This window comes from Hoplias malabaricus, chromosome 6 (genome assembly GCF_029633855.1).
Source record: "Hoplias malabaricus isolate fHopMal1 chromosome 6, fHopMal1.hap1, whole genome shotgun sequence".
Taxonomy (NCBI): domain Eukaryota; kingdom Metazoa; phylum Chordata; class Actinopteri; order Characiformes; family Erythrinidae; genus Hoplias; species Hoplias malabaricus.
Genome location: NC_089805.1, coordinates 37,932,180 through 37,949,315, shown reverse-complemented (window position 1 = coordinate 37,949,315; position 17,136 = coordinate 37,932,180). Strand labels below are relative to the sequence as shown.

At 38.9% G+C, this 17,136-nt stretch overlaps 1 protein-coding gene across 7 annotated transcripts in view; it reads right to left on the bottom strand.

Annotated features, from left to right (window-relative positions):
- The window catches only part of adgrb2 (adhesion G protein-coupled receptor B2), a 341,993-nt gene that overhangs the window by 126,479 nt on the left and 198,378 nt on the right, over window positions 1–17,136 (bottom strand). For all 7 annotated transcript variants that reach the window (XM_066673975.1, XM_066673976.1, XM_066673980.1 and 4 more), the window contains 5 exons: window positions 16,510–16,704; window positions 16,167–16,235; window positions 8,385–8,493; window positions 7,552–7,698; window positions 2,978–3,053 (listed from right to left, as the gene is read on the bottom strand). In XM_066673975.1, coding sequence (XP_066530072.1) covers window positions 2,978–3,053; window positions 7,552–7,698; window positions 8,385–8,493; window positions 16,167–16,235; window positions 16,510–16,704 — 596 coding nt within the window. The remainder of the gene's footprint in view (window positions 1–2,977; window positions 3,054–7,551; window positions 7,699–8,384; window positions 8,494–16,166; window positions 16,236–16,509; window positions 16,705–17,136) is intronic.

Here is a 17,136-nt window from a genome sequence, read left to right as displayed (position 1 = left end):
ACACCAGTGTTTTGGCCTGTTTTTGCTTGAGAACGTCAGAGGATGACAAAGAGTCACAAGTGAGGTCACGTGGAGGAACAAACCAGACAGGCTCATTTGGCCCGGAGCTGAGACAGAGTAAAACTGTGAGCTCTCTCGAGAAAATTAATGAGACACAAACCAAAGCCAACCAAAACTAAACAGTCTTGATCCCATACATTATTCAACAGCCATGAGTGCAACCAAGCACACAGAAGAACAATGACCTGGATATCTCTCACTCCAACAGCGAGAGATAGACAGAGATATATAACTAGAAAATTAACGGTGAGTGAGCAAAGTGATTAGTCTCAAAGCTGGAATATGAGGCAGTGGAGGCAGTAAGAGAGGCAGAGTTTGCTATTCGAGTAAAGGGCTGACACAGAGTGTTGAGTTCGGATTGGGAAGTCCTGCAGATTTAGAGCTGATAGTATAATGCCCTCAGTCCACTGAGTATACCACTCATGGGCATCACTGTATTGCTGATTGTATCACTGAGTAAATCACAGAGTACATTATTATTGAGTACATCACTGAGTATTACACTATAAACCTGAGCATATCACAGTGTTTACAAAGTGTATGACTGAGTAAATCACAGTCTATGTAACTGTGTATCTATGTAGTGTATCGCTGACAACTGCGTGCATCTAATCCAACTAAAAGCCCTTCATTTTAAACACAAAAAAGTTTGAATTTGATAATTCTTACATTCAGCATTGACGTATGTCTGCTTCATTTCTATTCTTCAAGCAGGATATTTTTACAAGCACAACATGCTTAATAATGTTTCATTAATTAAGATGATTATAGCCCAGTTGTTGCAACATTTCTCAGTCATCTCAATCTACAGCATCTGAATGTGATGGACAATAATTTCCCTGCACTTAGAAATCAATAGAAAACCCATTAGGTCAAATCAAACTAGAAGCTCGTGAGCATATGATTCAGAAACTGTCTATTACCTTCCATTTTAAGCCTGTTATAATTGTAATTATTGGATGAAAATTAGCTTAGACAATAACTCCTATGTTGTATGTTCAAACGTTTGTGGACACTCCTTATAATTATTGAGTTTAGGCACTGGTTACGGTATTTACACTATTTGGATACAGACTTTTAACTATTCACACACAGCTTGTCTTGTTGCTATAGACAAGCATGGAACAAAACTCTTAAGCAGCCACATGAGTCTAAGATCACCATGCTCAATGACAAGTGTCAGCTACAGTGGTATAAAACCCTTCATCAGTAGACTGTGGAGCAGTAGAATTATTTTGTGTTGAGCAATGGAGAAGATTTGGAGTACCTGACCTCATTAATATTAATGAGATCATATCCACACAGCAATGTTAAGTCCTCTCAGAAGTGAAGAAGCTTGAAGGTGGGACAAACTATATATTCATGTCCTTTATTCCAGTAGATATGCTTTAATAATTTTACAACAAAAGATGAGTACTGGATGGGAGGAGGGGAGGAAACAGTATTGGGACAAAGCAAGTGAGTCAGTTAGTGATTCACAATTAAAGACACTCACTATTCTGGGTCTCAACAGATGAGTTAGTCATATCAGATGCGTTTTAACAGAAGGGACTGAACACTATAGATTGTCTCTTGAGGGATTATAGGATTAAATAATACAGCAGTAGCCAAATGCTGTAACTACATCCCAAGGGAAGATAATACAGCTTAGCTAAAACAGATCTTTTCGTATATCTCTAGCGGGTACCAATGTGGCAGGGGCATGGTACATAACAGTGAGATCATAAGACCAACAGGACTTCTTTATAAATACTCTTTTAAAATCATAGCTGTTCTTCTGACTTCATGAGTACGATAAGGTGAGATGCTATATGGTTCCTGAATGAAATCTCAGAAAAGTAAACTTTTGAGCTTCTCTACACCGTGGGATTCCCAGTGATCCCAATACAAGATTAACAACTTGACACTCACACAATACACATTTTAGCCAAAATATAAAGCCAAAAAATCTGAGTGTTTCATTGCTGAATGTATTTATCAGTCATACAGTTCTGTGCAAATATCAGCCTACATTTGGTTTCTTTAATTTCAAATCAGGATTCAAGTAAATTCCCTGCATTTATTAAAGTTGCAATAACGTGATACAATGAGCACAATAAATTCACAACACATAGCGAATTATAGTTAATTGCTGGGGCTTTTGAGGAATGTGCATGTTGCTAAAAATTAAATGTGACCAAGCAAATGATTATAACTTCAAAAACCTGAAGCTTCTAGGTTAATGTATGAGGATTACTGAAAAAAAAGCTTTGCCTGGAAACTCTTTAGTCATGTTCATGCAGCTCACTTCTGTGTTTGATAATGTCGCAGATATTGGGCCAATCAGAGTAAATGTATCGAGAAGGGAAATGGGGTCCATTTCTATATTTATATTTACATTTTTGGCATTTGGCAGGTGCTCTTATCCAGAGCAACTTACAAGGTTACTGGCATTCAGGTAGGCCAACACGGTGTTAGGGGTCTTACTCAAGGACTCTTATTGATGTAGCACAGACTGGTTGCCCAGACCTGGAAATGAACCTCTCACATGAGAGGGAGCCTATGGTTTTACCACTGTACCACAACAACCACCTATATATATACTATAGCATTCATCCAAAAGCTGTATACAAGCCCACATCTCTTCAATAAATCAAATGAATCAAAATAGACCAATTTAATTCAATCCTTAAGAAATTTCAGATGTTAATGAATTTTTTTATCACAAACACAAGGCTGCATCGTCTTGAGCATGGTCATAGGTCATCTGACACTAACACTACTGCAGGATGGCTTGAACATAAGCTTAATAGGTTAAAAGTTTAGGACCTTAAAACAGGCATCTTAGAGGCTAAGCTGTTTTGTGTTGCAGTTAAGCCAGAGTTAGTGCTGGCTCTCGACTATAGTTAAGCTTGCTTAGATAATCACAGAGACTTACTTGGGAGCTGGCAGGATGAAGCCCATGGTGCGGTATAGGATCGCTCCGATGACAAAGTAAGATGCCTCATCTGACTCTGCAAACAGAACAAAACCAAGACAGACAGCGTTAAAAGCAGCTCAGTAGAGTAACAAATACTTTATTACTCGAAGTCACACAGAATTATGCAAAGTGCTTTCTCAAACACAAGCAAGTAGCATACAGAACAGCACCTTAAGTTACATTACTTCAGCACAACTCCCCAGTCACACACTTACACACACACTTCCGGGGCTTGATTCAATAGGGAATGCAAGGAGATATCATCGCCTTGGTCAAAAGTACAGAAATCACCCCCCTTGTAAACCTGCCATCTCTGCTTTAGATCCCCTTTGGAAAAATGTCACAAAGTGATTCACTTTAAGACACCGTATCTGTACCCATACTACTATTTCAATCATAGTTTTGTCCTGAAGTCCATTATGACATGCAGTATTAAATATGAAAAAAAGTAGCTTTATAGCTCTTTGTGGAATTAAACAGGCCTCTTTTATGCCTGCCCCTTAAGGACTGATGTGTAAAAATAAATCTTATCTTACTGGCTGCCATGTATTGTGCCTCTTTCTAAAAGCAGTTGATAGCTCCTTATACTCTGGCATATAGTTATGCCTCTCGATTTTAGCAAATAGAAAAAAAAACTGTTTGAAAACACGTTTTACAGATTGATCCTCTGCGGGTTTTGATTTGAGTACGATCAACAATGCAGTAGAGGGCTGTGTCAAGGGCTGTCATTCCCTAGTTAAATGCCATATATAAGATTGTTCTCAGTACAAGATGTCTTAACTTATTTAAATTTGGAAATCTATAAAAATGGATTTTAACCGTTGTCCTAACATTTACATATGGAAATATTTTTAATGTGAAATCACAAAACCACTGAATTCAAAACTGGTTTGTGCAGATTGATTTCCACATACAGACCTTACAGACTGTGGGGTGAATTACACCAGACTTTTGTTTCAAACAGTGAGCAAAACTCAGTTTTTTTTATATGTATTGGACTTTTAAGAAGACTTTTGGCTTTTCCCACACAAAAATGTAAAATAATGAGTAATCCGCTGCTTCACCTGCCCTCACTTCTCCAGGTCACTTCAACCCACTGAATTAATTGATTCTTTTTTTCCCTTTATTGACCACTGCCTACACTCCTAGTTATGTCACGAACAATCATTATAGAAGTTAAAGTGTCTACTGTTTTTAAACTCAGGTCGACATTCAAACCCTCTGTCTAATTTCAAGCATCATGCTAACTACTGAAGGAAATTTCCTTCTGACTGTCACATAGCACAACCATCCCATAATTGTTCAATCATCTCAATTGTGATGGGGAATAATTCCTCTGTGCTTAGAAATCAATAGAAAAACAAACAAACAATGACTCAAACCAACTTAAAGCCAATGGACAGGTGCTTCAGTAGCTGCCCATTAGCTTCTAGTGTAAATCTGTTATACTGTATATAAGTATTGAATGAATGTTAGATTAGCATGCCTCTGCTCAGCCAAAATTTGGCCAAAAATGATCAAAACTTTGTGGACACTCCTTATAATTTGTATGAGATGAGTTTACTTTTACGGTGCACCCACCCTTTTTTGAATACATTTAACCGTGCACACACAGCCTCTATGATTGCTTCAGAAAGCATGGAAAAAATATGATTCTCTGTAGCAGCCACACACGAGGTTCCCATACCCAGTACCAAGCACTGACTTGAGGGGTTTAAACCTTCCATTATTTTTCTTTTTCACCACTTCCTACATTTCCTACATTGCCAATCATCACAGAAGTAACAGTGCATGCTTTTTAAAAAGGTGCTGTAGAGCAGGATTAAAGACATAGTCCAGTAGAAGCACTCAGAAGTCTGGACAAAGAGTGACATTTCGGTGTGAGGCGGAGAGAGAGTGAAGTGACCCATCCGTCTGAGTTTCCTGCCGCCTGTCCACTGCTCTGGCCCTGCCTCATTTCAACTCTGTCTACATCGCTCACTTTCTGAACTTCTTCCATCTTTTTCATTTCGTTCTCTCCACCACAGACACACTCTCTTCCTCCTGCACTTCTTCACATCTTTGTTCATGTGCACGAGGCAGATTTCTTCCCTCATCCTTGCTTCTTCTCCAGCCAATCTCTTTTTCTCTATGAAGAGAAGCTGTGCTCTCAATCACATTGTCATCACACTGGAGAGAGGGAAGTGGCCTGAGTGGGGGGTGGGTGGGAGGACTGGGAGATGGTGGATCAGATGAAAGAATTGTTGAAGAATATATATATATATATATATATATATATATATATATATATATATTTGTGCCGTGTTCCAGGTAATACACGTACAGTACTACAGTCTAAGCACATATTTGTTTCTACATAGAAAAGCAATGACTCATAGACTGTACAAAGCTAGGGTGGCATTTGTGGTCCAGAACTAGTTTTCTAAAATTAGTACTTGACCGCACTAATCTTGTGGCAGATGGCTATTAAACACCCACAGCGATATGTGAATATGAACAGCACCCTGTTACTGTCACATAGCCCTAGGGTCCTGGGGTTTTGGGTTCAAACCCCACAATGGATCTCTGTCTGTGAGGAGTTTACTGTGTTTTCCCTGTATCTGTGTGGGTTTCCTCTGGCTATTCAAAAGTGTCCATAGTTGTGAGCATGTGAGTGACTTTGTGAGTATGCCGTGCCCTCTGATGGACTGGTGCCTCATCCATGGTGTGTTCCTGCCTTGTGCTCAGTGATTCTGGTTTGGCTCCACAATCAAAATCCTGAACAGGATAAATCGGATACATAAAATGAATGGATGAGTGAATTCATTTTTCACTTCCAATGTCAAAGTAAGACCCACAGCTAGCTCCGAGTCTCTGCCAAATACTGCATTTGCCTCAGAACTGTGTCATAGAAGGAAGTAAAAATACCTTTTCCTGCTGACTTTAATCAGTTTAAATTTGATTGTCACTTGCATGAATATAAATAAGCCCTGAGACATTTTCCAGAAGACACACTGAACTGAAACTGTTGGTCCTCTTTCATTTTGTGAAAAATATTACACATATCACACAGCGCTTGCTGTCCCTGCAATAAGACTATGAAATTCTCATTTGTAATTATTGAGCTTGAATCAGGCATGTGAAATAATACCACACATGCTGATAGAGGCAAATAGGAGAGTGAAATAGAAGCACTGATTGAAGCACAGTGTTGTCTCAGCACAGCAGGACTATTAAAAAACAAATCCAAGTGTAATCAGCAAGCTGTGGACCAAGTGATTTAATATTAAAGAGGCGCGTCCTTGGTGCTATTTGTGGTGTTTGTGCGAGTCCTTGTTTCTCGACACTCGGCGTCCAGGGTGAGTGAAGAGTGGCGTGTAACTTTCTCTAAGATTAAGAAAAAGAAGTCAAGCTTTCCAAAATGGGTATTAGAGGGTAGAGCAAGGCCAGAGTCAATCAAACGCCAATCAATGGGAGCACCGGTTCGGCTGCTTGGTAAACTGACCACATTAAAGTATAACAATCACAGCCACGGACTTGGCAAGCCCTGAATGGAGACTCACAAATCCACTCCCTTCATTTTCACTGCCTTCACTTTAACAAAGCCTGTGTAGACAAGAGAATGGCACTCAGACAAAGTTCTCTGCTTTCCTACAGAGTAAACAGAGCATCAACAGCAACAGTGTCCGACAAAGGGGTGTGTGTGGGGCAATCTTATCACCCACAGCAGGGGGTGTGGAAGAGTGTGTGTTTACACAAGAAGCTAGTTTCTTATAATCTTCCACTGCTGGGTGTGATGGTGTAGTCTGGCGTAGGAGGAGTTGTCTGCAGACTGCGATGGCAGCCATTTCCCCTATCTCAGTCTGCTTTTCTCAGTGTCATCTGGGCTTTTCTTTAGCCTTCAATCTCACTCTTGAGATCACTCCCTCGCTCCGGCTAGGTCTTTTCTTTCTATCTGACGAGATCTGCGACCATTTCTGCCTTAATTTCCTCTTTCTGCACCTGAAAGACTGATCATCTTCCTCATCATCTGAACCCCAGGCTCCTGTTCACCCTCTTCCTCCTCCTCGTCCTCCCTCTCTCCCCCTCCATCTCTCTCTCACTCTCTCAGAAACACTTGCTTTCTCCATCTCTCTTACTCCCATGCCCTCGTTCTCTGAAACACGATCGATTTTCCTCCTCAGACCTCAGGGTGATTGAGGGCCTCTCAGCTTGAGGAGAGAGATGGTAAGAAACTACAGAAAGAGAGATAGTGAATGAGAGATAGGCAAATGGACAGGTGGGGGAGGGGGGGAATGAGAGAGAGAATGAGAATTGAGGATGACCTAGAATGGATAGGACAGAGGAAAAGCAGTTGAGAAATAACTTCAACATAGATTAAATCTATAGAAGTGATACCCCAGCTGAATGAAGCGTGAGTCTGGACCATGTTTCAGGTACTGTTTAGTACCACTGTTTGTCCACATTGTGTTTATTTTTCTGCTGCCTGCTGTGGATAGAAATGATACACTGTGCCACTCCAGTTAACATAAGGCCAGATATCTCCCACTCACCATCAGAGGACAGAGTGAAGACCTCTTTAGGGATAAACAGTTTGTCCTCTGCTGACCGTGCCCAGTCCTTCATCCCCCTTCTGCCCTTCATAGGGAAGTTAATGTCGCTGGAGACAGCCGAAACTGGCTCTCGCTGAATAGTGATGACTGCCAGAGGAAGAAACAATACATGAACATATCTAGAATTACTTACTTACTGGTTTTTCTAACAGTATTCAGAAACTGCTTATATAAATATTGTAACACAACAAATTAAACAGCAGATGCTTTATTCAAGACGCTCTGTTACTTATATTTATAAGTATTATTACATTACTGTATCTTTTATAGTATATTGTATATTGTTTACACATTTTAGTCTACTTTAAGATTTGACCTCTTTGTAAAAAAAGGTTATTTTGCATATGCAGTGGCATCTCATGTCTTTCTAGACATATCTACACAATTCTTACATTTTATTTTGACATTCTGGAACAATGCTAGTTATTTTACACATACATCTGCACCAAATGTGATTTTAAATTACAGGAAAGTAAATTATAAGGTTAATAACTATGAATAATAGGTCTGAAGTTTAAGAGTTTAATTAAAATTCATGCTAACAAGGCTTTCGGAATATTAGCTATAACCTTGGAGAGAGAGAGAGAGAGAGCGAGAGAGAGAGAGAGAGAGGGAATATAATATAATAACAGAGAATATAATTGACAGTGCATATTAACATTATCAGAGCTCCTCACATTCCGTATGAACATCATTCAAACATAAAACAAGACGTCTCAATCTCCATCTCCATCTTTACTTCCAGCATAGTTCTGATGTTTGAGAGCACTTACTGAGGTTGGTGGTCACAACCAGAAAGCTCTGGAAAGGCTTCTGAGCCTCTCCGATGAGATGGATGAAGTCTTCCACAACTCGCATTAGCAGCACTGCACCTGGAGAGACCTGAGGAGAGGGGAAACAGATCTGAGTCTGGGAGATACAATAAAAATAATAACAGCACAAAGCTTTTTCATTGCATTTTCACAACACGCTATCTGTATCTTGTTATTTAGGTTTTTTTCAGTGTTATTTCTTATTGAACTAGGGGAAAAATAAGTAGAAGATGTTATATAAGATAAGTTATTTAAATGCTATAGGCTATTGGCACAAAAAGGTTATATCAAATCAGTTCTTATTGTGCCTTTGATACTCATATTACACACTAGCTGTTGTATTAATAGTTTGCAGGCACTTTATAATAAATTTAACCATGCTCTTTCCACAAATGCTAAAATTGCACAAGTATCATTTAATCATGAGATTTTCCTTTAAATCTGTGTCCTTCCCAGCTTAGTAAATGCCTATTCTATAACCAGTTAACATGAACTGGTATTGAGACATATGTACAGCCAGACTAGCATTCTGAAACGCTCTGACACAATGTCAGTGGATATTTCAATATGTTTAGAGGAGAACATTAACTGCCTGCTGCATAGTATTTCAATGACAGATGAAGGCAGACAGAAGGCCATTCTGCTCAAGCAGAGAGAGAGAGACAGAAAGAGAAGGATTATGTTGTATTGGTCTCATGGCCGCAGACTGCTATGGAATCACTCAATAATAGGGTGAAATCAGATATTTGCACCACTCAGGTGCTCTTCATGTAGTTGTGTGCTGAACAATTGAGCTAACATTAGGATGGTGGCATATTTGCTTTCATTTCCATATGCCTAGCTTCATAGGCTAAAACACATTAGCTCAACTCTACGGTGACCATATCTAAGATGGTGAAAAAAGGACACGTCTCGTACACTGACGTGCAGACTAACCAATTAAATGTTTACAGACCAATAACGGTAGCTCAACATCAGTGGCGGATGCTGGTCTTTCAAGGAGGGGAAGCTCAATTTCGGCCTACATCATAAAAGGTGTTGGTTTATTTATGCGTAAATTCTACCCTCCGTTCCTTTTTAAGAAAATGATCTGTGACCCTGTCGTACCTCCACCAGAAATAGAAGCTCGATTTGTCGCTAGAACTCAGAATAGAAGGTGTGAAACCTCAATGCTCCCACGGGTCTTTACACCAAAGTATCGCTGATTCGCTCATTTCGATGTCAATCAAAAAGGGATTCAGCCTCAGACAGATCATCCAATCATCATGCAGAAGCTGAGCGTCCGGGCCAGCCGAGGCCAGCCCACTGCCCCATAGACCCCCAGAGACGCTGAGCGTCCGATGGGCGGGACAAAGCCCAGCATTTATCTGTTTAAAGGACCATGAATCTGCGGGAAAGCCGCGTCTTTACCAGTGATAAGAAGCTGATTCTGAACAAAAGTTGAGCGCGTTGTAGTGCATATTTATTCAATGACATGTACACACAACAGTATATATTTGATCACTTATTTTTTGACATTTTAGGGGAAGCTGAGCTTCCCTTGCAGTCTTAGAGCAACAGTCAGACCGTCCAATCAGAAGATTTTAGGCTACTTCACCACGCCCCCTTCTCACTCAAACGAACCAATTGGAGTAGGGGAGGGCGGGACTAGTTTGTGAACGAAACGCTTCTCGAAGTTCTATGTAAGCTCTAGAAAAACAAAATCCTGGACGTTTGTGAAATTCCACCAGGACATTTTTTAAGTCTAAAAAAGAGGACATGTCCGGGTAAAAGAGGACGTCTGGTCACCCTATTCAACTCATTCACAAGTCTGAGATCAAACCTAAATAAACCTGAACCGGATTATTGTCAATGTTCTGCAAAGCCTGCGCCAATGCCCAGGTGCTTGAACAAAACACATGGAGCATGAAGCATGGATAGAATAGATTCCATTTTTCTAAATCTGTCGTTTTTATGAGACGTGCAGTACAAATTGTTCAATGTCCTTATGCTAATAATCCACACAGTACTCTCAGAAAAATATAAAAAATATTCATGGCTATAACAATAACAAATCATCCTTTTGCCTTCTCCCAGAACAGAAAAATAAATGCCTGTGAGCTGTCAGTCACTTTGAGGGTCTGATAAAGGTAAACCCTCCTATGAAGCAGACATAAAAAAAAGCTTAACCACTAGCGGCCACTTAAACTCACTCACACTAAAAGTGTATTAAAGCCATCATTTCTCCAAAATGGCACTGTAGCATTAATATGACTGCAATGCTACTTAGCACAAGCCTGGACATGCCCATGACTCAAAGAATCGACCAATGAAATCACAGAAATATTCAGCCGGAGCCATTCTCCACCATTCTCTACAACACTAGAGCTTTACAGCACCGTCTTTATGAATTGTTGTGAGGTTTTAATTCATACAGGCTTTGTTCTGAGGGAAAGCGTGTCACCTCCACATTTCATGATGATGTTCATGAGGCTAAAGAGTCCATTCTTCAATCTAATTGGAATTTCGCCTTTTCTCCGCATGTGTGCAGATGAAGGAATTTATGAATGTCTGAATGTGTGTCTTGCCGTTATGCTGTGGGGGACGTGTGTGTGTGTGTGTGTGTGTGTGTGTGCGCGCACAAGGGAAGAGAAGGGGAGGGACATAGACGAACAAACGGAAGCATTTGTTACCTTTTTTCCTGCCCAGTATTTTTTGTACCAATTAAATCCAGTTTAATAAGAAGCAGATGGTGGTTTATATGAAGCCAAATAAGAAACAGAGTCTATTGGCTGCTCTGTTTGTTTGTAATGAATAATTGAGGCCCTAACACACTTCCTTATATTTTGAGTCTGGGTTTGTTTTCGGCTCTCCTGCAGGGAACAGATCTCATTTGCTTACTTTAGTTTTGGAGCTCTTTGCCGTGTGTAATATTAAGGCTTTGAGCCCTGTTGGCTGTTTGCCTTGTTTCTGGCACCAGGAGCTAGTCTTTGTAAACTGTATAAGAACAAACAAACTTGTCTCCTCATCACAGTGCTACTTCCCTCTTTCTACCATTTTTGTGATTGTTTCTCATGTTTAATTAACACATACACATTGACACTTTCATTTGGTCACCTTACACAGAAAGTACCATCATATACTCGCTACAAATGTAGCATCTTCCTTTAAGTCCTCCAGTGATGGAATGGAAACAAACTCATATGTGTTTTATTCATATCATCAAGTAAAACACTTGCATTACTCTGTCAATCTTGCCTTGCTTACAGTTTGTGCTGAGACTCTGTGTTGAGCTGCTAGTGAGCAATAAGTGGTAAAAGGGGAGGGGTCTCTCTCTTATTAAAATAATAATACTTCTTCACAAAGATGGCTATGGCAATATGAAAGGCACACTTTCATTGATTGTATACACATTGTGAAATACCGCTGCAGCATTAGCAGCACTTAAACACAGTGAAACATGAAGAGGTATATGTAGGTTGATTATAGCATTGCAACTCAAGCAGATGCCTGTCATAAAGATATATTCTACTGAGTTAATTCCAAATTAACCGTTTGAAGTCCTTCAAAGAATGTAGCTTTACAGGTGGAGAGTAATTGGTTACATTTAGGGGAGAATGGTGTGTGTATTAATTGATTTTAAAAATGTATTTTTTTTTACTTGGCTTATTTGTATACATGCTGCCTGTGGTGTGCTCTAGTCTTAGTAGGTCACATTGGTAGTCCAGTTAGGAAGAGTCCAGATGGTGTGGAAACACAACATTACTGAAGGGCACCGCTGTTGACTCAATTGCATTGTTCAAACATACACACACACACACACACACACACACACATACAGAGTTAGCGTACCCTGTGCTTAGAGGCATACCCTGTGTGAGAGAACAGGTGTTATTTTATGAGTGTGTAATAATGATGAAAACATTATGTCATTACATCCATTGAACCATGACAGCATTAACACACACTCATGCTGAATAAGAATAGCATTAGCCCATCCCAGGTAACACCACACACGTACCACACATTACTAGATGCGCGCGCACGCACACACACACACACACACAGCTCTTACAAATTTAAACAAAAAATGTAGTGTAGCAAAACTGAACCACTCAACTCTATTTCCTTATTTTTCAACTATGTTATTTTATAATTGATTAGTATTAATTCTCTGTTACACTCTGCCTTCATTTCTTTCCCCCCACATTTCCCCACCCTTCTATTTCACTCTCTCTGTCCCTGTGTCTCTCTGTCATTCTCTCTGAATTTGTGTGTGTGTGTGTGTGTGTGTGTGTGTGAGAGAGAGAGAGAGAGAGAGAGAGAGTGTGTGCGTGCGTGCATGTGGAGCAGGGTGAAAAGTTCAATAGGTTTCGCTGAGATTCTGATTATTGGCTGAAATAAGACTGCAGTGTGTGACCGCACATAAACATACACACATACACACACGCTGCATGTCTGAATAATGCATTACAGTGAAAACTCTGGGAGTAGAACAACTCTAACATCAAACACAGCAGCAAGGCCCGGCCCAGCTCTGTACAATCTACTGCACTGTGGATATTCCAATACTAATCTAATTGCAGCATTCAGAACAACCTCAATATCCCAATCAGGGGTTTGATTTAGGTTCAACTAAACTGGCATACACAGACGAATAAAGGCCATATACAGATTATAGAGATGTAATATATGTCATATCTTCATAATACACTGTATTCGTAAAATGGTTTTATTCTAATGTTCTCCTTATTTTAAGATGATATTATTACTAAGATGATTATAATATAAAGGTGGTTATGCAAATAAAATAAGTTCATACATCTGATTTATAAATGTAGCCCTAGATTGCCTTTTATGATGATGATGATGATGATGGTGATAAAGGTCATGAAGATGATGATGCTGATCCATTCATTCATTCATTCATACATTATCTCATGTACTCACATCTTTGGACAGTTTGTCATCGCCAATCCACCTACCAAAATGTGTTTTTGGATTGTGGGAGGACACAACGCAACACACAGGGAACACAACATTCATTCATATATTCATATTGTGCAACCGCATATCCAGTTCAGGGTCGCGGTGGGTCAGTATCCAGAATCACTGGGCAGTGGTGGTCTAGGAACTGTGTTGCAGTGATAATTGCAGTGAACGTTAATGAAAGTGATTAATTATCATGATTCACACAATGATACATGAATATCGGCTGTTTCATAAAGAGTAGAAGAATCATTCATTCATTATCTGTAAGCTCTTATCCAGTTCAGGGTCGCGGTGGGTCCAGACCCCACCTGGAATAATTGGGCGCAAGGTGGGAATACACACTGGAGGGGGCGCCAGTCCTTCACAGGGCAACACAGATACACACACACATTCACTCACACCTACGGACACTTTTGAGTCGCCAATCCACCTACCAATGTGTGTTTTTGGACTGTGGGAGGAAACTGGAGCACCCAGAGGAAACCCCCGCGGACACAGGGAGAACACACCACACTCCTCACAGACAGTCACCCGGAGTGGGAATCGAATCCACAACCTCCAGGTCCCTGGAGCTGTGTGACTGTGACACTACCTGCTGCGCCACCGTGCCGCCCGAGTAGAAGAATCACTTTAGAAAAATGTTCATTTAAAGTAATAGGGAACATTTGAATTGTAAAAGATGTGTGGCTAATCATAAATATTATAAACATATCTATATAAATCTACATCTATATAATATTGATGAGGAGTACCCAATTAATCTATTTTATCATTTAATACATGCTTCAATTATGCAGCCTGTTTTAGTTAGCACATCATTTTTCTTCTTTTCAAATGTTGTGACAATGACAATTACACACAGATGATCCACTTTAAGTCCTCACAGTGCTTCCTAATTGAAGATGTCAGGTATGTAGTTAACAGTCCTGTGTCTATCCTGTTTTTATTTTGGGCTTTTGTATGCTCTTTTCTCAGTGTCTAATGCTAAGAGAATGTCTGTAGAAGGTTGCAGTAAAAAAAAGTCCATCTCTGACAAACCTAATCACTTTTCACAGCTATGTTATGGTCCACAAAAAAAGTAGGTTAGTCTGGAAAACTGGAGACTGATTGGAAAATGGGGTATTTTCTTTTCTTTTTTCCCCATTACTTTTTAAACAATGGTATCTATATATATAAAAAAGCTTGGTTTGACATGTAATTGTAGGATTAAAGCATCTGATAATAAGCTACTTACAAGATTTAAAAAAAAAAAAAAAGCATGGAACCAAAATTCACAGAAAATAGTTACATACTACACTCGTTTCTATTATATTCACCTAATTTCCATGAGAATTAATATAAATAATTATACCCGATGTCTTAAAACGTGGTTGAATTTTATGGCCTGGGCTCTGGGTTAAAACAAAATATTTTTGATTTATTTGTAATTCTAATTTTTTGAAACTCCTATTTGCTTTGACTTTGCACTTACATAGTCAAACCTCCCATAGCAACCAAAAATATCCAGCTCTCAATAGATAATGTGTGGAAAAAAATTCACTCACTCATAAAGTATTATTATTATTATTATTATTATTATTATTATTATTATTATTTATTTTAAAAATGATTATTAAAAACTACTTAATGATGGTAAATTAATAAGTATGATACATGTTGATAACATGTGGGCTGCAACTGTGCAAAAACCTGCCCTATAGCTGCCACAAGTTTCCCTCCTCTGATACTTTAGGGTGTTTTGTGAATTTGAGTGTGGAGCGTCATTCCACGCTTGAGGTTCAGCATATCTTGGAATGATTTGTGCCATACATTATATCACTAAATGCCTCCTCCAGCTTATCAATTCTTTATAAAACCCTGGAATGTGATATATATATATATATATATATATATATATACATACACACCAAGATGTCAATTAATTATAAATATATTTATTATAGTATATAATATTATGAATTAATCCAATTAATTTGGATTAATATAACCTGGGTATATTATTATGAGGCTTTTAACAGTAGATTAAAAAACCCTCTGTACAATTTCTCTAAAAATGGCAGAAATGTTTTATTCTAATGGGACTAAAATTACTGAGATTGTGCAGTAAAAATTACTTTAACCCATTTCCACAGGTAAAATTACTCCTGTTCACAAAGGTTTATGAAAAATTGGATTATATAATCTCCTAAGACTTCTCATGAGAAATGAATTATTTTTGCTAAATGTTTGCTTTGACTGAAAATATAGTAATTGAAGAATGATTTCTGATATCTGCACAGTATAGTACTTTTGCATTTTTCACTATTGTAAGGATATGAACGTATATTTATAATAAACCCAGGTTTTTATCAGCATCTTGTTCTTCTTTCTCAGAGTGAAGAATTCATGTCCAATCCTGGCTAGAGTTTCAACATCACTTTCTCTGACTGATGTACAATTAAACCTAATTGAATCAGAAGCTGATGTTTCTGTCTTGGAAACCCAGACAATAACCCAAACACAAGCTCAGATATCAGACTAATGGATTGCCTGGTCTAAGTCAGTTTGGCAGTTTCAAACCTCCATAACCCACACAGCACTCAGTCTCTGTGTATTAGATGTTAGTTTAATTATCCCACTTATTAATCTGCACATTGACAGGAGCCCTGACTCCAATAACCGTCTAGTGTCAAAAGGAAATTAAGGAACACAATAAAAGCAATGTCCAGCAGGATTAATGCAGTGGTTTTGAGATGGTTACACATGAATTAGTGATAAGATTTTGGACGGTACCTGGTGAGCATCTTCCCATTTCTCAAGGTTATCCATGTCCAACATTAAGCTGACTATCTGGAAGAATTTCTGAAATAAAATGACAGTAAAATAGTAAAAAAGAATAATACAAGCAGCTTAGGGATAAAGACAGGCTAATGTTTGCATTAAATTGGGCATTAGTCTTTGCATAGATGTGTAAGGGGTAAAATTGTTTGCATCTCACTTAATTTTCTCACAAAACAGAGGTAATATTTCACATCGCATGCAGTTTGGTACCGTAAACACACCTGTACCTTACTGATCTGAGTTTAGTTTGTAACACAAAATGTGTAGCGTGTGTGTGTGTGTTTTTCACACTCACCTGCACGTCGTCGGGAGCTGGGATGTAGGTTGCTCGTTTGAAGGTGTCTGTCACATTTCGGAGAATCTCCACAGAGAATAAGAGGTCACCGCTGTAATAGTTGCGACGGGACATTAACTCCAGGAGACTCCTCACGATCTGAGACATGCCCTCCCCAGCCAGGGTCCTCTGACCCTTCGCAAGATGCTCTCGTAACTGTCAGAGAGAGGAGGGAGGCTGAATCCATGTTTTTATTCTTTTCAGTGTTACTTTCACTGTTACAGTTATTACTGCTTTACTAGCAAAGGTTAAAGTGTGTTCACATTCAGCCCCCTGCTATGTTAACAACATAATACTTTACTGTATAACAGTTATTGTATCATGCATGCGATGCAAGAAATAATATTACTTTTACATTCTGTACAGACGGGTGCAGGTCTGAATTCCTGACATTTTTATCTGTTTTTATTGTCAAGAAATAATAATGAAATATTTTCATTCCCTTGAATCGCAGTTAAATAAATGTGGAATAAGCTGAATATGAGCAGATCACAATTCTAGCACAGTTTATCACTTTATTTATTAAACATATTTATGTTGGTGACAGTTATTGCTTCAGTCTTTTAAAAATAGAACTGTTCCTTAGAG